The following is a 21,658-nucleotide window of genomic DNA, read 5'->3' on the forward strand; positions in this document are numbered from 1 at the left end:
CAGGTTTCCACCTTACTACCCGCCCCTCCTGTCTGTTTGTCCTTTTGAATTACACCACTGGCAAACAATGGGGGAGGGGCTCAGGGATTCCCCTTCTGGCTGAGCACCAGAATTACCTGGGAAGCAATCCTTGGGCTTCACAGCACCAGACCAACTAAATCAGAACCTTTGGGAGTGAAGCCAGATGATTCTAATGTACAGTCAGGACTGCAAATCACTGAATTCATTCAGCCAATTGCAGCCTCTCCCAATCACGCGTAATGATTCACTCAGATGGAAGCGATAAGGGTTTGTATCAGGAATACACTCTGTATCAACGCTGCTAATACATAATCTTGGGATTCAAACAGTGAAAAGGAGAAGCTCCTTCTCCAGGATTCAAATCGAGTAAAAATCGCTGCTGAATATATTGTTTAGAAGAATAAACAACCTGTAAAACGTAACCAGTTAGATTTCTAAACTTATATTTTATGGAACTTGAGTTTGGGAAGCCCTCTAATAACCGTCAATGTCGTCAGGTCTGTTATCTGCAATATGGCAGACGCCTACAGAGATATTCCACAGGGACCGCCTGCGTTTTGGAAATAGTGCTGCTTATTTGTATGTCCAAATAACATTATCTGCGTGGAACAGCTATGTTCCTTTTGCTGGTCACTGTGACTATTCAGAAGATTCAACACCAGTGCCTTAGGACCTGAGGCTGCATTTTGAACTTGATTTATGAAAGTCAACTCTGGTCTTCTGTTTAAAAAAAAAGTGGGGGAGGAGAGGGAGCTCCATGTCACCAGGGCAGTGGGATGAGGAGCTGACTGATGAGGTGAAGGACAGAGGCACCACCTGAAGCCGACGGAAGGGGCATAAAATAGAGAATTATTATTCCAATGGAGGAGGGAGAAATTCTAATAGGAATTAAAAACACTGGTTCAGCATGCCCTACGGAAATTTTTTATGGTTCTTGCTTAATTGGAATTTTTGGTATACCAACTATAAAGTATTTTTTAAGTTCATCCTTGAATTCTCTCCCTTTTTTTTTTTTTTTGATTTTGATAGCAATAGCTTTTTTTTTTTTTTTTTTTTTGCGGTACGCGGGCCTCTCACTGTTGCGGCCTCTCCCGTTGCGGAGCACAGGCTCCGGACGCGCAGGCTCAGCGGCCATGGCTCACGGGCCCAGCCGCTCTGCAGCATGTGGGATCTTCCCGGACCGGGGCACGAACCCGCGTCCCCTGCATCGGCAGGCGGACTCTCAACCACTGTGCCACCAGGGAAGCCCAGATAGCAATAGCTTTTAAAGAGTGTTTAATTAAACCTCCAAGTCTCTTAAAAGCGAGTAAGGAAAGTGATACCATTCTACCCATATTGGCTTCTCTTGGGTTCTCCGAACACGCTTTCTGTCCTCAGCACTTTGGACTGTCCTCTTCGCTCTGAGGGGACTGCTCCTCAGCAGGATCAATGCCATCTGCAGAGACGCCTTCCCTGACCACACCAGTGGGGCTGCCCCTCTTATTTTCTATCCCAGCACCTGCTCACTTCTTTTACAGCACTTAGCCTTTGTTTACCCCAGGCTCCAAGAGGACAGGGGCCACTAATTCACCACTGCTTCCATAGTACCTGGCCTCGTGCCTGCTTAGAAAGGAATAAGACATCTTAATAAGCAAATTATACCCATTTTACATTGGAGAAAACTGAGGCTCCAAAGACTTAAGTAACTTATCCAAGGTCCTACAGCTTGTACAGGAGTTTAAGCCCAGGTCTAATTAGCTCCAAAGTTTGTTCTTTTACAATTCACAGTGCTGCTTCTAATCACTGGGGGTAAGGAAAATAGTCTCTTCTTGTAGTGACAATGGGAATAAAGACGTGCAATTGGGCAGAGTCCAGAGTAGCCTCAGAAAGCAATGGAGGCCAATCACAGAAATCAGGTTATTAAGCACACTTCGAGGCAGGGAGCAGCCCACTGTGAACGGGCTTTCAGCGCATCTGTTAAAGCCCTCGCAGCTGAATGTTATCTTCAGGGCTCTGGAGAGCACAGAGAATAGTCCTTGGAAAATGTCTGTGGGTCTAAAGAGCCCAAGGACAGGGAGAGAGACATCAGATTCCTGCTTTAGTGCAATGCCCTGGAGATGTCAGGAGTGCTGTTCACCTCTAACAGGAAGAAATGAAATTCCTTTGAGAGGACAGGTGCCCCAAACCGGCTTCATTAAGTACCTCGAGGGGTAAGGATATAGCAATACAAAGGAATTCCAATAAATCAAATTAAAATTGAGATGTTAACACATTAGGGAAGAAGACAATAGTAATAGCAATGATAACAGCTGACAATTATTTGGTGCTACTTCCGCCCCACATTGTGTTCTAATTCCTTATAATCAATGAACTCGTTTAATCCTTACACACACCTATGAATCCGGCAGTACTGTGAGGGACGCAGTGTCATCTGGACTCCATCATAGCAGTCTGGCCCCGTGGTGCTGGATGCTGTCACCCCACCTCGGCTCACCCAGGTGATGCGACTAATTATTAGGTCTACCAGACACTTAGTGGGGTCCAGGCTCTACAAAGCTTTAAATGCATCATCTCATTTAATTCTCACAACACTGAAAGACAGGTACTGTCAGTATCCCATTTAACAAGTGAGGAGTAAAATTAAGTACCTTAAAAGCCACACACAATAAGCGGCTGAAGAGGCATTGAATTCCAGGCTGACTCAGAGGGCTATGCTCTTGATCTCATCCTCCTAAAACGTGCAGCCCACCAAGAATCATCTAAAGAGGCTCCGCCTGGTCCGGTTCAGTTGGATTCTCAAACTTTTAGAGTAAAAATCAAACCTTAGTGGACTTCTGTGTGATACTGAAAGCATTTTTAGTGTTGAGAAAGGAGTGGCTATGAATTTAATGATTGCTACAGTGTTAATCATAAGAGCATCTGCAGGCATTTAAAGAATGTATGACTTTAAAAAATCAGTCTTCAGATTCAAAGATAAGTTCATGGACCCCCTGTAACATCTTCATGACCCCGACTCCTCTGCTCCCCACTCCTGGAAACCCTTAGAGCTGTCTTTACCCTGAGACCCTATGATTGACTCAACAACAAGGTAAGGAGTTTCATTCCAAAGAACTATTCTTCACAGACCTTTCAAAGACCTCACGACAAGCTGACATCGGAGGAAAGGCCTATCATGTAGTAGAAAGAGAACTGGCTTTGGGGTCTGAAAACTGGTTCAGCTGTTTACAGACTATGTGACCCTGGGCATGGGATTTAATCTCTCTGAGCCTTACTTTCTTCATCTACGAAATGCAACTTCATTCAGAAAGTATTCACTGAGCACTAACTACATGTCAGGCAGTGTGTTAGTCACTGGGAATTCAAAGGTGAGTAAGACATAATTTCCACCTCCTAAGATCTTCCAGACTAGTGAAAAATGAAGACCGTGAACCACGCCTGCAGGTGTAGGCAGAAGACTGAGTGCAGGGCACGCTCTCAATGCTCAATAAATGGCAGTCATCTTTCTTTTGCCAACCCATATTTGAACCGTATGTGACACTGGGGTTAATAAATTCAGGAAGGGTTTTTGAGAAGCAAAGCTTCTTATACTCTTGAAATTAATTTTTCAGGATTATTATAATAAAGTAATACTTCACCTATAATTCATATACTTTCTTTGATAATTTGTTTTATTATATACTATAATGCTTATAGTTAAAAAAAGTACAAGCAAATAATACAAGGGTACAGAAATTTATTTGTAATAGTTTAGTGGTTTGATATAAACACTTTTATCCTTAAGTTTTGAGGCGGACTAAAATGTTTGCCATAGATTTGTTAGAATTAGCATTTTGAAATGCAAACATCATGTGCTGTGCTGAGCAGATACTAGATACTATCAATATTACTGTTACAGCAGATTCAGAGATTCTCAACTGAATTTGATTCCCAAAGTGCTGGATTACTTTAAAGAGTAAATTAAAAAAAAAAAAATTATGTCTTTGAACAGGTACATGAAGCAATGAATTTGTAGATGAAATCTTCTAGGGATGGGAGCAAATCTTGCATGTGTACACAAAGTGGATTTCTTCCTAGAACAGTAAGTTGGGGAGATGAATGGCCCCTGGAGCAGGTCTCGCATATGTGGTTAAGCCAGCAGACTGCAGCTCATTAATCTAAATGCATACCCGACCCTTTCCTGGTCAACCTGACAAGAACAACCTGCAAAAGTGACTGGGGTCCTTCAAGAAGGAGGAATTCCCCTGCGTTAAGGGGTCCCAAACAAAAGCCCTATATTTTCTGACAAAAAAGTTCGTTTATCCACTTTTCCAATGATCACTGAATTCCATATGTTTTCCCAGGAGACTGCTGGCCTTGACCTTCAACCTGATTCTAAGTGATCAGTGGTGTTTGCAAAGTCTGGAGAAGCCAGCTAGAGCTGGCTACAGAGATCTTTCTGTGGGAGCAGGTTATGTGATTACAAAGTGATATAACTGGCAGCAAAAAAGTGTGGCCTAAAGCCAGTGAAAAGTGGGGAACAGGTTAACATAGACCAGTGAGAGGCAGTCAGAAATTAGGTGGAGAATCCCATCTTCCTCTGGGCTGCTCCGGGGGCAGGAGAGGTAGACCCACAATTCCCAACGTTTATAGCAGGAGAGGCCAACTAACTGTCAATAGGTTTCAGTACCGCCAGCAACATCTGAGGAGGTAACACTAATAGCAACAACTGCTAGGAACTGTGGCCCACACACAGCATGGTATCTCATTTAATCCTTACTAGCCCCTTTAGGAGTTAAATATTTTTCTCAAGGTCACACGGTCAATGGCGAAGCTGGGATTCAGACTCAAATCTGACAGATGCCACAGTCCATTCTCTTAGCCACTAAACAATGCCGCTGATGTGATGTCTGCTGTTGATTAGAGCCTTAAGGAAGCACAGAAACAGCTGACTTGGCCACAATGACGTGTTTGGCAGGAAAGAAGAAGGGAGGGTGGAAGAGAACGTCTGTTTTTATTTTCAGCATACTACCCAAGGCCATGTAAACTACACGTGAGCAGTGCCACTGACTCGCTGGATCATCTTTGTGATCTCCCACAGCAGGTTCTTAAGAGAAGCAAATCGATGGAATAGGATAAGGCCATTAGTAACTTGTCAGAATGCTTACTGAGGACTGTTACGGCCAGACGAATCCAAGGCAAGAAGAACGTGAAGACAGGGCGCACACAGCGACTTTTTAACTAAAAGCTCTGGATCCACATAAAGTCAAATGGTTGGAAATGTTCACTTTAGCACACTTAACCTGAAGAATACTTCCCGGGAGTGGAGAAGTCCTAACATTCCCCTGGGGCCTCTCTGTTTTTTATGTCTGCTCTTGCACAAGATTTAGACCCAACTCAGAGGGTCACACTGCTTACACCTAACTCAGCTAGTAAGATCAGACACTATTAGACATGAGTTGGGCTCAGAAAAGTGACTTGAAGGCCAGGAACCATCACATTCAGGCAACTGAGGACCACATGTTCCATCTATACCTTACAGCGCAGCAGCTGGAATGTCTCTTGGGACTCCAGCGACTTGAAGAGCACTGTTCTGACTGCTGCAGGCCTAAGACCACCCTGGATGCCTTTGGGACTCGCCCCGAGGTAGGTTCACCTTGCAGTTGCCCAAGAGTATAGGATACCTGACCCAAGACAGGGCACACTGAGGTTCTGATCACAAAACTGCAGGGCTGCCTGTACTGTACTGTCCTTATAATAAATGAATCACCGCTCAGGGGTCACGTCCTGTTTCAGGCCATCAGAGAATCCCAGCTGGCTCATACAGGCACATGCCTCTCGCAAACACTGACTCTTAGGCACCCCCAGTTCAGGGCTGTGTCCTGGGACCCCAAGCTGGGGAGGAACTGGGGTTGCAGGTGAGGGGGAGTTAACATCCGGGTGTGTGGAGTCCCAGCCTGCACCAGATTCCCAGCCGTGCCATTTGTTAGCTGGGTAACCTTGGGAGGTGAACTTCTCTGAGCCCCGGCTCCCTCATCTGTAAGATGGAGATAACAACCTCACCTCTAACTCAGGGTTGTTGAGGATTAAATGTTAGCACGCATTAATCAAGGCGCTGGTGGATGCCTGGCACGTGGTAAGCATTCCAAAAACATCAGCCACCAGGACGATGATGATGAGATGGGATGATAGCAGTGCTTTTGAAAAGTCAAAGTTAGATGGTGGGAATCTGCACTGTCACACAGGGCTAGAATGGAGACGGTTTCATCATCTATGGAATAGGAGTTAACAGAAGCTAATAATAATGTAAGACGGGCTGTGGTAATGTGCTCAGAGCAAGGAGTGCCCAGCCCAGGGTGTACACTCAGGAAGTGTTATCTATTCCCTTAAGTGGTTCTGATCTTGGATCATGTGGTCAGAAACCTTTACGACACAGCCCCACAAGTATTTTAATCACCAAAATAATGAGTAGGGTCAGTCCCTCCTTAGCCAACAAACCATTAAGCCCTCACGGAGGCTTTAAGAGTGAAATCCTAGCATTTGCCAGTTGTGGAACTTGGGCAAGACACTTAAACCCTCTTAATAACAGATTTATCTGGTAGCTTGTGGCAACAATTACATACGCTAATCTGTATAAAGCATTTTCTATAACTGGGCTCATAGTAAGTACTTACTTAATATCAACTAATGTTATTACTGTCAGAAGTTCTTCATAGGACTCGTTTCCTAAGGTTAACTGTGTGTGGAATTAAACATGAGCAGGTCAAAGTTATCTCATTTTCCACTTGTGTATCTTTGATGCCTAGTCCAGCACGTGGCTGAGTGGAAGCTTATTAAAACATTGCTGAATAAATGACTAACTGTTAGACAGCCTCAGTGATAATTACTAACTGATCTAAGTCTGCCAGCAGGATTTCTGGTATCAGATGGGTGGCTTGTCCCAACTGGCATGATAGTTAAAAATCTCAGCTGGGCTGTCTGAGGGAAGCTGAAGACCTCTGAGGAATCAGCCCAAGGTTTCTGCAGGAGGAAGAGGACAGAGATGACATAACTGCTCAAGTTGCATAAAGGCCAATAATTTTTAAGATGCAGGTATAAGCAACTACCTGGAAGGGTTTGGCCACAGGTGTGTACCGACCACATTGTGTCAAGGTCTGTTAAGGGGCTGAAGGGAGATGAACAGGACCTGATTAAGTGCCCTGGGGTGAGTGCAGCCTGGAAGGGGCGTAAGGCCCAATGCTAGACAGACCCAAGCCTGAGTTTCCAACTCTGCCAGTTACCAGCCAAGCCATGGTGCTTCTCTGTGCCTTATTTTCTTCATCTGTGAAATGAAGATTCTAATACCACGTGGGCTGTGGGGAGGACTAAATGGAATAAACTTTATGAAGTATCTGGCGCGAGGAAGTGCTTAATAAGCAGCACTTTCTTTCCTCCTCCACAGAGGTAAATCTGAGCCAGTGTAATAAATGCTCATCCCTTGTTTCTACTATCCTGCTAGCAGTTAACTGCTTACAGAACCGAAGAGTATCACTCGGCACGGGATACTGCACTCTAACTACAAGCCTCTCCAAGCTGGGGTCGCTGGGTTAAACTGCACGCACCTCTGTCAAGACTCTTGCTACACGTTGCTGTTTCCATTCCTACTTGTCACGCCTTCCACGATAATCTTTGCATCTTTAAGATTAAAAAATTTTTTTTTGCTATTTTTAAAAGGGCAAAATAGTAATTCCTTGTTTTACTGTGCATGTCTTTGACTACCACCAAGACTGAACCTTTTTGACAAGTACAGGGATTTTGTCGATACTGGAACTTTTAGTTGGAAATGGGTGATACGAAGCATAAAAATAAAAATTCTGATAGACTGTAAGTATAACTACATAATATATAGGTATACAACAATCTGAAGGGAAACAGAATGTAAATGTTAGTAACCTGGCTTTATTATTTTCCACTTTCTATTAGATTGCCTTTATTCCTAAAATAACGGGAGTCATAATTGAGGAAATTCCAGTATTCCGCTGTTTTATTTATATATGTTTTAATCCTTTAGCATACTGAGGGGCTTTTTGAGTAATTTAAATAAATAGTAACAATAAAAAAGATTGAACAGTGTAACACGTACTGTTTCATTCCCTACATTACTTTTCCATGTATAGAACACAACACCCTCTGCCATCTTTATAATTTAGAAAACTTTAGGTTTTTCAGAACAACCAGTAATACTTCCCCAAAGATGAGATTATAAAGTAAAAGAATACCTAATTCAGTTTCAGGGAGCAGAAGACAAAAAGTTGTGGCGGAGCAAGAGATGAAGCAGGAAGAAAGGACCAATTTCTTTTGTAAAGGAATATCCTAACCCCCTGACCTAATCCATACATTAAAGGCACCTGGGGAAATTTTCACGCTGGTTACAGCACGTGTTTGCTTTCCAGTCCACGTGGCCAGAAGGCATCACAGACACAGCTTGGTAAATTACCAGACACACTTACTGTGGCGTGGGAGATGGTCAGAATCCCGTTCTTGACGGAGCACTTCCTTCTCTGCCACACTTTCCGGATCCTAAGGAGGGAGTCAAACACAAGCTGATACAGTACCTGGTTCACGTGACTATCATAACATAGTGATTCTGCATAACAGTCATTACCAAAAAACCCCAACCCCAAACCAGAAACCACATAAACCAGAAAATTTTGGTTGCCTTTTATTATCCCAGGTGGAGGGTAATTCAGACTAGTGGGCACGCACAAGGATGCTCATTATAGCACCGTTTTCGATAGTGAAAATGGGAAACAACAGAAACAACAGAAATCTAATAGGAGGAATGAATAAGTGATTATAGTTACATTCATACTACAGAGTATTATTATGTAGGAGTTTAAAAGAAGGAAACAACTACATATGTGCAGACCTACATAAACAGATTTCTAAAGCACACTGTTGATTGAAAAAGCAAGCTGCTTTAAGATAATTCTGGTATCATCTAATTATGTTAAAATTTTAGGCCTATAAAACAGCACTCTAAGTTTTCTACAGGCATATACATATATGTATAAACATATTTCCTTCGTTATCACCTGTCTCCCTGTTGAGAATGTAAGCTCTATAATAATAAGGACTTTCAGTGTTATAGTTTCAATGTTATCGTCCCAGTGTCTACAACAGGGCCTGGCATGTAGGACTCCCAGAAGACATCTGTTGAATGCATGGGAAGAATGATGAGCAAAACTGACAGTGATCCCAGAAATGTGTAGGAGAAATAGTTGCAATTTTAACAAGCAAATTAAAACAAAATGAAAATCGACATGTCTTAGGTAAAGCCAAGGAGCACACATCCACAATCAGAAAACAAGAAACTTTCTTTTAAAGGATGATAATTAGTAAAGCAAATAATCAAGATTCTGCTTACTTACTGTGAAACAGAATCATTTGTTCAAGCAACAGAAAGACGGCAAGTGTGGAAGGACCAGGGGAGAAAATGGCCCAAATGAGGCTGGAGAGAGAGGTGGGGAATGGCTTTGGGAACAGCCCAACGTGCTGTGTGGAGACGAACCGGAGAAGCGACGAGTGAGTGACAGAGAGACCAGTTAGGAGGCCACCAAAATATTCCAGGAGAGGTGACGGTGCTCATCTGAGAGCAGGGCAGCAGAGGCAGCAAGTCATGTATAACTTCTCGTTATTGGGTTGGCCAAAAGGTTCGTTCGGTTTTTCCCATAAGATGGTTCTAGTAGCATAGGATGGCTGTAGTAGCATAAGATGGCTCTAGTAGCACTTAGTTGTCTTTAACTTCATTGGAAACAGTTTTGTTAGATTGCATGTGACAGCTGTCATATCAGCATGCATTTAAAAAAAGACTTATCAAAAGTGGTGAGTTTTTGTGTAGCCATTTAAATATTGAAGATGGAAGAAACAAAGCAACATTTTCGGCATATTATGCTTTGTTATTTCAAGAAAGGTAAAAATGCAACTGAAACGCAAAAAAAGATCTGTGCAGTGTATGGAGAAGGTGCTGTGACTGATCGAACCTGTCAAAAGTGGTTTGTGAAGTTTCGTGCTGCAGATTTCTCGCTGGACGATGCTCCACTGTCGGGTAGACCAGTTGAAGTTGACAGTGATCAAATCGAGACATTAATCGAGAACAATCAACATTATACCATATGGGAGGTAGCCGACATACTCAAAATATCCGTATCAAGCCTTGAAAATCATTTGCACCAGCCTGGTTATGTGAATCACTTTGATGCTTGGGGTTCCACATAAGGTAAGTGAAAAAAACCTTCTTAACCGTATTTCTACATGTGATTCTCTACTTAAATGTAATGAAAACATTCCGTTTTTAAAATAAATTGTGATGGACAATGAAAAGTGGATACTGTACAATCGTGTGGAATGGAAGAAATCATGGGGCAAGCAAAATAAACCGCCAACAACCACACCAAAGGCCAGTCTTCATCCAAAGAAGGTTATGTTGTGCATATGGTGGGACTGAAAGGGAGTCCTCTATTACGAGCTTCTTCCGGAAAACCAAACGATTAATTCCAACAACTACTGTTCCCAATCAGACCGACTGAAAGCAGCACTTGATGAAAAGTGTTTGGAATTAGTCAACAGAAAACGCATAACCTTCCACCAGGATAACGCAAGACTGCATGTTTCTTTGATGACCAGGCAAAAACTGTTACAGCTTGGCTGGGAAGTTCTGATTCATCCTCTGTATTCACCAGACATTGCACCTTCAGATTTCAATTTATTTAGGTCTTTACAAAATTCTCTTAATGGAAAAAACTTCAATCCCTGGAAGACTGTAAAAGGCATCTGGAACAGCTCTTTGCTCAAAAAGATACAAAGTTTCGGGAAGATGGAATTATAAAGTTGCCTGAAAAATGGCAGAAGGTAGTGGAACAAAAGGGTGAATATGTTGTTTAATAAAGTTCTTGGTGAACATGAAAAATGTGTCTTTTATTTTTACTTACAAACCAAAGGCACTTTTTGGCCCACCCAATAGAAACGGAAGAGCGTGTCGTCAGGCTGGCTGTGATGCAAGAGGAAAGAGCGGAGTCAAGGTTGACTCTCAAGGTTGGGGTCTGCGCGGCCAGGGGGGCATCTGGCAGAGAAAAGCACGGTGGAAAAACCAGAGAGGTGGGCGAGCATGCAGTCGGCGAGCCGTGTGCTCAAGTCCGACTCAGTGCCTGCGTTCCTCAAATTGCACGTCACAAGTCGCAGGTGCCACTCAGGGACCACAGAACAACTACTGCTGCTTCTGAAGACAGCAGGTTACATCTCAGACTTACTGAGGAAAGCAGTGTGCTAAAGGTCTGAAGCTGGTGCACTGGAAACCTTGTAAGTACGTTTCCCTATCTGAGAGGCTGGGACAGGTTCCTAGGTTCCTAACACCTGTAAGTATGCTAAGCGCACACAGGACCCCGGGCCGGCTGTATACGTACCCATCGCTTTTCTTCAGTAGGTACCCCTTCTTCTCACTGCCATACTCCTTGTTGCCCTGGAGCTGATGCATGCTGTATCCTCCTTGCCGGCTCTGGGAATCCTAGAAAGGAGAAACCACAGATCAGACAAACGCCGGAGACAGTTCTCAAATCCTCGACTCTATTCTGCCACGGAGCCTTTGCCTGTTGGTCTGGAGCTAAGAGAACTGTGAACTTCTGAGAGCTGTCGGGTCCTTGTCCTTATTCTAGAGGCAGAAACTGGGCAGGCAAGCAACCGCCAGCGTCACAAGCAAGTTCGAGGCAGAGCTGAGGCCTGGGGTGGAGATCTCCTATTTCTAGTTCAGAAGCCAGCTCGACTTCAAACGAACAGTGCAGCGACAGACTGGTCTATGACTCAAACCAGTCTACACTGGCAGCAGAGGTGAGCACAGGAAGGGCTCACCTCTGCTGCCAGTGTAAGCGGGCCACAAGACAAGCTCATGCATCCCGAGAGATCTTCTTTCAGGTACTCCTCCTCTGCCTCACATGTTCTGCTTAAATACCCCCAAAGAAAAGTACACCTCCTCTGTGAGGAACTAAGAATTGCTATAAAATTCTTGTTTTGTAACTTACTAGTGCTCTGCAAAAATATACCTATAACCATGCTTTTAATTTAAAAAGATGACTTTAAGGCAGGGAAAAGTGTATGGCATGGGGACAGGGTGACAAAGGCTGACAGAACAACACGGACGCAAACAAGCTTGATTTAACATCCACTGAGGCTCCCCCTTGTTTCTAAAGACTGCACGACCAGCCGCAGCCATTACACTGCGGAAATGCAAGAAACAAACTAACGATGCCGAACCGTAGAACGAGAACACGGGGCTTTAGACAGAGGTACGACAACACATTCTCACAGAAAGCATTGACTTACTCTCCTAGACTTCGATCAGGAAGGGCAAAAGCAAGAGAAAAAAAGGCAGAACGGTTGAAAATACAGTTAATTTCATTGACAGTCTTATTGTCTATAATTTAAGCACTTTTTGTAACACACAGAGCAAACATCATTGTAAACATAATTAATATCAGATTTCTCTCTCACACACGCCCTTTAGAGTCATGATAAACTTTGGGTGATGGGACAATAAAATATCTTTATCAAGTTTCATTTCAGGTCATTTGGGAACAGAAAAAAAAAGCTGAATGGAAGAACATGAGGTACACATTTCACCAGGATTGAAGGGCTGACGAACCTCAAAGTGTGTGTGTGTAAAGGAAATCGACACCTCGGTGAAACCCAGGTCATGACGTAGAAAATCTAAGAAGAGCAACAAATTGTAAGGAGATCCTTCCTTTTCCAAGTGAAGAGAATTTAATAAAAATATCCAGTTCACAAGCTGCAACTCGATGGTGAAGAGACAGAAAGCTGAGGCAGCCATTATCTACTGACGGCTTGTGCACGGCCCGCCTTCCAGGCCAGGATGGCCTCTTTCTGGCGTTCAGGATCCTCTGGACCGAACAGCATGTGCTCGGTGAATGCATATTAATGTTAATAATAGCTGCAGGAAAATCTGCAGGACAGCGCACCTCTGTAGGGCTAGTCTACACGTGCTGAGTTCACCGTTCAAAAGCACGCCCCGAACACTCCCTGAAAACCAGGCGGGGTGAACATGCTGAGGACACTGGGACACAGCCCATCTCAGAGACGGAAGCTCCCCCTCGGAACCCACACCGTCCTGCTCTCTCGTGTAGGTGCAGCTGAGAGCTAAGCGCATGCTGTACCAGGCAGGTTGACTCAAACGAAAGAGGTTACAAACTCTATTCATTTTCTTAATCTGAGTAATTTCTTTGCCTTTAACTGGCCAGATTCCCTCCAGCTGAAACATCTCATTGGACAAGTTTAATCACCTGGGGAGAAGTGGGGTGTAGGAATCTTGAAAAATTCCCCTCCGTGTTTACTTTTAAGCAGGGTCCACAGCCTTGAACTCAGAGTAATTTGGCCTACTCTGCCCTCCCTGACAGGTACTTTCTGGATGGAACTATGACCAAGGACCTGTACCACACACCAAGTAGGCAGAGATAGCCTGCCTCTACCAGTGCCTCTAGTGACAGCCCTCAATACAATAGTAGTGACACATGGGGTTTTTTCAAGGAGGCAGCAATGTGGCCATAATACTAATAAAGAACAATCAGGATAGAAAACTAGATCAGGTGGTAGAGGCCTGAGCCGTGGGACAAAATAAGAGGCCAGGATAAATGAAATCCACAGAGCTCCTGCTTTAACCCAATGAAATCACATGAAAATCACTTAACTATCAACCTGGAGTTAGGGATCTTTGCCATAGCTATACCTCTCCAGAACATTAAAGGCAAAATCTAAAATCTCCTTGATATCAATTCTCATTAAGTTAATTCTCTTCCTTGGAACGCTTTTCTTTGAACTAAACTTCCCTTTATCTGCCCACATAATTCCTATCTGTCTGAATGCTTTAAAACTATGCACCTCTCATCTTAACTGGTTTGCTAACCTTTAAAATAAAAGTCTAAATTTTGGGGTTTTTTAAAAATAATTTTTACTGGAATATAGTCAATGTACAATGTTGAAAGCCTAAGTTAAAAAAATAGAAGTATTTACCTTTTTAAAAAAATAAGGATTCAGATGCTGACAGCTTATGAAAACTATTATATTCTGTAAACTTACTACTAAGACATTCCTTACATATATTTACGACTAGCCTAAATTAACTTTCAATTCTGAATAACAAACAGATTGAGTAGACCTGGCTTTATATCAGACAAATGTGGTTTTAAAGGTGGATAAAGTGGCTGACGCCTAGGCTTTGACCTCAGAAGCCGATTCCAGTAAACCAAGCAGGAAGAAGCAGTGATTCAGAGGCAGCGTCAACAATCCTAAATTAACTAGTAATGAGTTTTATGGCCTAAGAAAGTCACACAAATGATTGTCTCTGTCCTTGGAGAAATGAGGGCTTAGCAGGGCACTCCAGATAAATGAAAAGAGGATTCTCTTTTTTGAGAAAATAAACCTCGGAGAATTGGTAACACTTAATAAGTAAACAAAATAAAACACAACTGAAGGAATGAAATAGGTTCTGAATCCTTTGAAAGCACAATAGAAATCAACGCGTACTGAGGAAAGAGAAATGCAAACGCGAAACTCACTTCAGGTAAACAATTGAAAACTCAAATAGTGAACTTAAAATAAAACCTTGGCAAAAATCCATGATGTGAGTCAAGATGTAAACTATAGAATGAAACTACAGTATTATTTTTTAGTTCAATTTCCCATTCTCTATTAGCAGTACAAATTACTTTCTTATTAGAAAACCTTATTAACATATAAAACGCATTATTAAGGAGTAAAACCTCAAATCTTTTAAAACTGCAAGCAATTAACACCCTCATTGACTTAATGGGTTATAAATGTTTCTGGCATCCAATTTAAAACTAAACCTCTATTTATAGAAGCTTCAAATTTCTAAGGTAAGGTATGAATGGAGTGGGCAAAAAATTCCTTCTGTTTCATCTTACTAAATATTTATTGAGTAGTTCTGGGGTGCCAGGCAATGTACTGGATACTGTGAAAGGAGAGGTGAGTAAAACACAGGTAGTTTGCAAACTATGATGAGCTACTGAGACTCAAATAAAAAGATGAAGTTTTTGGAATGATTTATGGATAGCACCATCAAAAATAAAATATTTTCAACCCTAAAAACAGTTTCTACTAAAAATCCAAAGATCCTACTTAGAGCTCAAATTCTTTTTTTTTAAATTTACTACTTTTGTTTAATATAATCTAATTGTGCTTATATAATTTTTTTTTACATCTTTACTGGAGTATAATTGCTTTACAATGGTGTGTTAGTTTCTGCTGTATGTGGGTACACAGCCCACATACCTCCCTGCCCGCCGATGCCTACTATACACCTCCCTGCCCACAGGTCAGGAGGCACTCGGTGTCACAGGGCTACAGACCCCTCTCGCTGTACGAAGACCCAACGTGTACATAAAACTGGTTCTGGGGGGCAGGAGGGTAGAGGGCTATAATCGCTCAGTCTAGAGAACCCTCAAGATTGCTTTAACATTAGTGTTGCTGGAGCAGGGCTTCCCATGTTTGAGGGGGTTTGCTTTGTTTTTGTCTTGGACTCATGAACCCCTTTTGGAAATTTTAGGGATTTACAGATAGTTTGCAATTGTGAGATAATATGATGAGGAACTGACATATGAAAAATGCTGTATTTTGTGTGATTATGATTAAATATTGCATTTAAATACTGCACTTAAATTGAATCCATAATAAATTCGTAACATAAACAGGCAAATGTTTACCTTCTCCCATGCAACAAATGGTGCTCACTATTTAATGTACCCTTCATATGAAGTCCATTCCCTTTAGTGTGCGTCCAAGGTTCTTCACAATCCGGTCTGGGTTTTCACCTCAGAAGCGGCATCTCTCACTCCTCCACCCACCCTGCCCCAAGCTGCTGTGGCCTGCTGAATGTGCCGGGCAGCTTCTCACTCCTGAGACTCTTTGTTTCCTCTCTTTCCCAGCACACCTCCTCCCAATCTCTGTCTTACAGCATCAATACCGCTTTAGGTCCGGCCACTTGTTCACATGGCTGACTCTCTCTATTACTTACTAGACAATGAGATCCTTGACGGAAGGGACTCAAGCTTAATGCCTAGAAGAGTTGCCAGCACACAGTAAGTATTCATTAGATGTTTGACCAAACAAATGAACAGGTGAGATTAATAATTAAGCATTTGTATTGCATTAATCTAACACCTACCATGCACCGTATAACTCCATTTCAGCATCCAAAGACTATCTCAACCTTAATTTTCCTAACTGTGGGGCAAAACCTCTATAGGAATCTGTATCAAAATATTTCTCTATTTCTCTGGCAAAATGAGACAGCCCCTTTTGGCTGTCTGGAAAAACAGGGATGATCTAAGAGGAACTGAGGTATGTACATCAACACCTGGGAGGGTGTTCTTCTGAAGCACACACCTTAAAGGCAGGATGGAAAACCTGGTCATGGAGTTGGGGGTGAGGGTTATCTTTTTTTATAAGGAGGGCACAGGAGCCCAAAGACCGTTCCTACTGTGTTTCATACGATAGGTACGCACTGTGTCTTATGTCTCATCTGCGCCCCCACCCCCCGGCAGGAAGTTCTCACTATGCTTGTTCTGCAGATCAGGAAACACAAAGGCTATCACAAGCGGCCCTGCTTACACGGTTAGCCCTGCTGGAAACACACACAGATCACCTACTTCTTTCTGATCAAGTTGAAGGGAGGATTTTATTAAGTCTCGGAGTGCAGTCAGCTGTTTCTTTTCTTCATCCTGGGTCTGTTTTATCTATGAGAGAAAAACAGTTCTTCTATCACTTATCTCTCATACATTTATGAGCAGAGTTTAATTCATCCAAATGCATACTACTCATCAAACAATTCAATTATACAGTCGATTTCCTTATTAAAGTCCTTCACATGGTCTCATTTTTGATATGAGAGGCACAATTTTCTCATCTTCTTAAAGTACCAGTGAGTTTTGAAATTAGTAAATAATGCAACATGCTTCCTTATTAAATAATACATCTAGGCTAGACAATGAGCTCTGAAGGACTATTTTAAACAAAGGTTAAGAAATAACATTGAGTTATTTGCTTCTGGTATTTCAAAGGGTGGCAGTGGAAATATCAATACCACGACGTGACTGAATGGGCCAGTAGACAATCCTGAGAATGACCAGAATCCCAAGAGCTAATGCATACATGAAAGCTTACATGAAGGGAAGGGATTGGTGCTGCTTTTCTTATTAATCACTTGGAACTTAACTGCAACCTGAACCATGTTAACTTTTCAAAGAAAAATCAGAAGAGTTCTATTAGAATATAAGGTATCATGTGTAACTCTAAAACCTTATTTGAACACATGTATCAATAGTTACACTCCTAAAATATATACTTTTAATATTATTCACTGCCCAGCGGTTCATGAAGAACAAACTTGAGATTTCTCAGATGCAATTAGTTTTTTTCTCAAAAAAGTTTTCCTCTTGATTTTCCTATTCTAAAAGCAAAACCTAGATAGTAGGGGAAAAAAGGAGAGGAAATATAAAACCAACAAGCAAGCAAAAAAAAAAAAAATTCATAAACCTGCTTACTCAGAGACAGTCACTTAATTTTTTTCCTTCCAGGATAAAAATTTCCTGACCGAAGGGCACTCATAGTGTGATGCTACGGAACCCAGCACGGAGAGCCATTCAGAATCAATGGCTATCCATCTACTCCCTGCCCTGCTCCACCTAGGTCCCAGAAACTACTCTGGAATATTTGACAAGTGATGATGTCTCTGAGTTAAACCTGAAAAACAAAACAAAACAAACCACAAAACAACATTTACTGGCCCTAGATTTATGCTGACACATCATTTCACCTTGTCGTCTTCTTTCTTTAACGCTCTTCTAATACAGATTTCAGATTTACTGATATTTATCTATAAAAGCAAGTTAAAGTGCAGGTATTTTGTAAAGAACTTACATTATATAAATCAGCAGCCAGTTTTTCAATGTACTGTTTCAATTTATCAGCTGTCTTCAAGCCATCTTGAAAGAAACTACAATGGAAAACATTAGAGATTTATCAGCAGTATGAAAAGAGAAATGAAACATAATTACCTGAAAAATCTGAAAATTTTCATAGATACGTATTTACTCTCTACCCATATATCTATACGAAACACTTATAAAACTAATTTCAGTATTTTATAAAGATGGACCAATAACAAACTACAGGCACAATTTGACATGTGCTAGCAGGTGTCACATGGACACTGCAGATAACAGCGACATCTCCAACCCACTGAGTCATACACAGAACAATTCTTCCTGGTTGTGCCATATCTGAATTTGAAAGAGACAGAGAGACACGTTTGCCAGTGGAATATCATGAAGTCTGACTGGATACTAACGAGAGAAATAAAGGCCGGAGGACAGTCAGCAAGGGTTCTTCCAGTTTCCAAAAGATCCCTGGGTCCCTACACACTTGAAACACAGGATGCTGAATCAGTGATACGGACTGCGGATTCGGAAAGTGCTCTCCTACCACACACGTTAAGAAGGGGGTGTCATCTCACCCTGAACTGGCAAAAGCACTGACATCTGCTGAGCGACCATCACCTGATGCCTCATTTCATCTACACCCTCACAGCAACCCGAACGAGCGGGTAAGTACCTCAAGTCTCTCCTCCATCCCAAAGGAGGAGCTGAGGCCCAGAGCGAGGGCAGAACTTGCCCAAGCTGCTGACGCAACTAGTAAGTGTCAGAAGTGGGATCAGGTCCAGGTGCCGACACCCCCGCTCTCACTACCAAGTGACGCGATTTCTTGTCTGAGCGCTTCCACTCAGGAGCCCCGTTTGTGTCTGTGTTCAGAATGTCCTCCACCCTGCTGGAAGCTTCTTTAACCTCCACGGCAGATTATTTCTTAATGCACGTTACCTGCGCTGCTTTCTCCCCAGGAAAGGAAGAGGTCCTTGAGGACGAGGACGGTCTCTCATCCCCACACCATAATGGGCCCAGCACAGAACAGCAGATGCTCACTTAGAAGGTAAGAATGAAGCACGACTAAGAATTTTAGGGGCACATTTTGGGATCCATGTATATCCTTCTAGCTTAACATGTACACTCAATGGTAACAATACATCCTTGTCAGAACTGGCCTTCAAAGTGATTAGTGAAATTCTACAAGTTCCAAAGTTTTTTAAGGTTCATATCTTTAGCAGAGAACCCTTACTGAAATAAAGGTTTCATGTAATCAAGCTACATGTAAATTCTCATCTACTAACATTCAGGTTTTCATCACTGCCTTTAGGGATGAAAGTTGAACTTCTTGGTACAAAATTGAGTCACTTCTATGTTCTGGCCCCTGAAGATCTTTCTGGTTTTTATCTCCTACCATTTTCCCCTTAAAAACTCTGGCCTCTGCCATGCTCCATTATTTCCAGTTGCTCCCCCAGCCTTCGCATATGCTGTTCCCGTTGCCTGAAATGCCTTTCCCCACTATTACGTGCCTACCGAACTCTCTCATTCTATCCTGGCTCAGCTCAGCTGCTACCTCCCCAGGCGGCTTTCCCCAGCCTTTCTCGTCAAGGGGATGGCATCTCTGAGCACTTGCTTGTGCCCAGGCCTAAGTGGCAACCCTAGAGCAGCTGACAGTGTTCTGCACAAAGCAGACCATCCAAAAGCATTAACCTGAACCAGCCTCTTCTACATCCAGGAAGGAGTGTCTGCCAAGGACACAGAAGTACGGCTAAAAAGTTAACCACAGCAAAACTCATTTTAATCTCTGATACTGTACTTCATTTCTGGAGAAAGGGCTTGAAAGTAGAACACTTGACGGATGCTGTCAGGACTTCTTACAACAGGAGAAACAAGGGCATTGGGATGAGATGATGATGGCCTAGGCTGCGGCTCTGGGACTTACCCGCTATGGGACGCTGGCAAGTCACTAAACTTCTGCCCGTGTTACTGGTATTAAATGGGATGAATAATACAGATAAGACACACAAAATGCCTCAGCAAGGTGCTGGGCAGTTAGGATATGCCCAGTAAATGTTGCTTTTCTTCCCTGGAGCCGCAGAGGTTTACCATGTTACTTCGTTCTCAGAGGGATACAGATTCTTCCAAGATATTTTTGTAAAGGTGTTTTTTCACTTTCAACACGAAGAGAATTTAATCATCACGTTAAAAAAAAAAAAGTGAGTTTAAACGAGAATGCTCTAGATCTGTGTTTTCCACTACAGTGTTTTCCACTAGCCACATGCAGCCAATTTAGTTAGAATTAAGTAAATTTAAAATCCAGTTCAGGAAGTCTCACAGCCACATGTCAAGTGCTCAGCAGCCAAGCGTGGCTGGCGGGTACCATGTGAGACAACAAAGAATATCAACACTTCCGTCATTTCAGAAAGTTCTACTGGACAGTGCTGCTCGACATCAAGAGTAAGCAAACAGATCTGAACAGCATGCAAGGCATGTTATAAAACATACATTTGAGGGCTTCTCTGGTGGCGCAGTGGTTGAGAATCCGCCTGCCAATGCAGGGGACACGGGTTCGAGCCCTGGTCCGGGAAGATCCCACATGCCGCGGAGCAACTGGGCCCGTGAGCCACGACTACTGAGCCTGCACGTCTGGAGCCTGTGCTCCGCAACCTGAGAGGCTGCGACAGTGAAAGGCCCGCGCACCGCGATGAAGAGTGGCCCCCGCTCGTCGCAACTACAGAAAGCCCTCGCACAGAAATGAAGACCCAACACAGCCAAAAATAAATAATAAATAAATAAATAAATAAATAATTTAAAACATACATTTGATGGAGAAAGAGTGCACTGTTTTACTTTGAGATGGTGTTGATAAAAATGGGAAGTTCTCTACCAGCAGTGAAAGCAAACTGGAAGGGGGGGCAAATTCCTAACATTTAAAGGGCTGAAGAAAGACGCAAAGAGTCGATTTGCCTATAGTTAAATTCTTCCAAACATTACAAGAAAACTCAGTGCAATGAAGAATTATTTTAATCTATGGTATGATCCATTTTTGTAAACAAATCATATACGTAAATCCAGTAATCTTCTGAGATTATGTTTTTTTCTCCCCCCCCCCTTTTTCATTAACTCCATTTTCTAAATATTTTCTAAGAAAAGATCATATGTTACTCAGGCAGGACAAAATTTAAAAATCGACACTTAGCCTGGGAGAACAGGCTGAGTAGAGCCCCTCTCAGATGCTTATTTTAGGGCCAACGTCTAGCATTGCGTGGGAAGCAGGAGCGGGGCTGGGGGATTGCAGGGCAACAACACACCTGCCAGTCCTTAGCGATGCCACAAAGGCCAACAGGCTGCCAACCGCACCGTCCCTCTGGGGAGCCCCTGGCCCCCACCCATGCTTGATTCTCCCACCTACTGGCCAGCCGGGACTCAAAGCCACAACCTCCCACTGGGGGCACTGGCTTCTCTGTTCCCTTCCTCCCTCTCTTTGAGCTGGTTCTGGTTCAGTGGAAGTGCGTGGGCTTAGGAGTCATAAAACATACCGTATTTTGGCTCTAAACCTGACCGTATGTATAACCTCAGGCAGGTCATTGACCTTGTCTGACTACGGCATGCTTATCTCCAAATGTGGACATTTTCTAGCTTCCAGGGGCATCAGATGAGCTATTACAGATAAAGTGTTCTGTTCACTGAAAAGGGAAGCA

The 21,658-nt window shown here is 42.8% G+C and overlaps 1 protein-coding gene across 12 annotated transcripts in view; it reads right to left on the reverse strand.

The window, feature by feature from the left end:
- Positions 1-21,658, reverse strand: part of ASAP1 (ArfGAP with SH3 domain, ankyrin repeat and PH domain 1) — a 349,713-nt gene that overhangs the window by 61,961 nt on the left and 266,094 nt on the right. For all 12 annotated transcript variants that reach the window (XR_003438372.1, XM_027132478.1, XM_027132477.1 and 9 more), the window contains 4 exons: positions 17,959-18,034; positions 16,689-16,775; positions 11,418-11,518; positions 8,466-8,535 (listed from right to left, as the gene is read on the reverse strand). Coding sequence is in view for 11 of the 12 variants with exons in the window: in XM_027132478.1 (XP_026988279.1) it covers positions 8,466-8,535; positions 11,418-11,518; positions 16,689-16,775; positions 17,959-18,034 (334 nt within the window). In the remaining variant the exon portion in view is untranslated. The remainder of the gene's footprint in view (positions 1-8,465; positions 8,536-11,417; positions 11,519-16,688; positions 16,776-17,958; positions 18,035-21,658) is intronic.

The sequence above is a fragment of the Aethalodelphis obliquidens genome, unplaced genomic scaffold, assembly GCF_003676395.1.
Source record: "Aethalodelphis obliquidens isolate GAN/ISIS:26980383/991018 unplaced genomic scaffold, ASM367639v1 scaffold41, whole genome shotgun sequence".
Taxonomy (NCBI): Eukaryota; Metazoa; Chordata; class Mammalia; order Artiodactyla; family Delphinidae; genus Aethalodelphis; species Aethalodelphis obliquidens.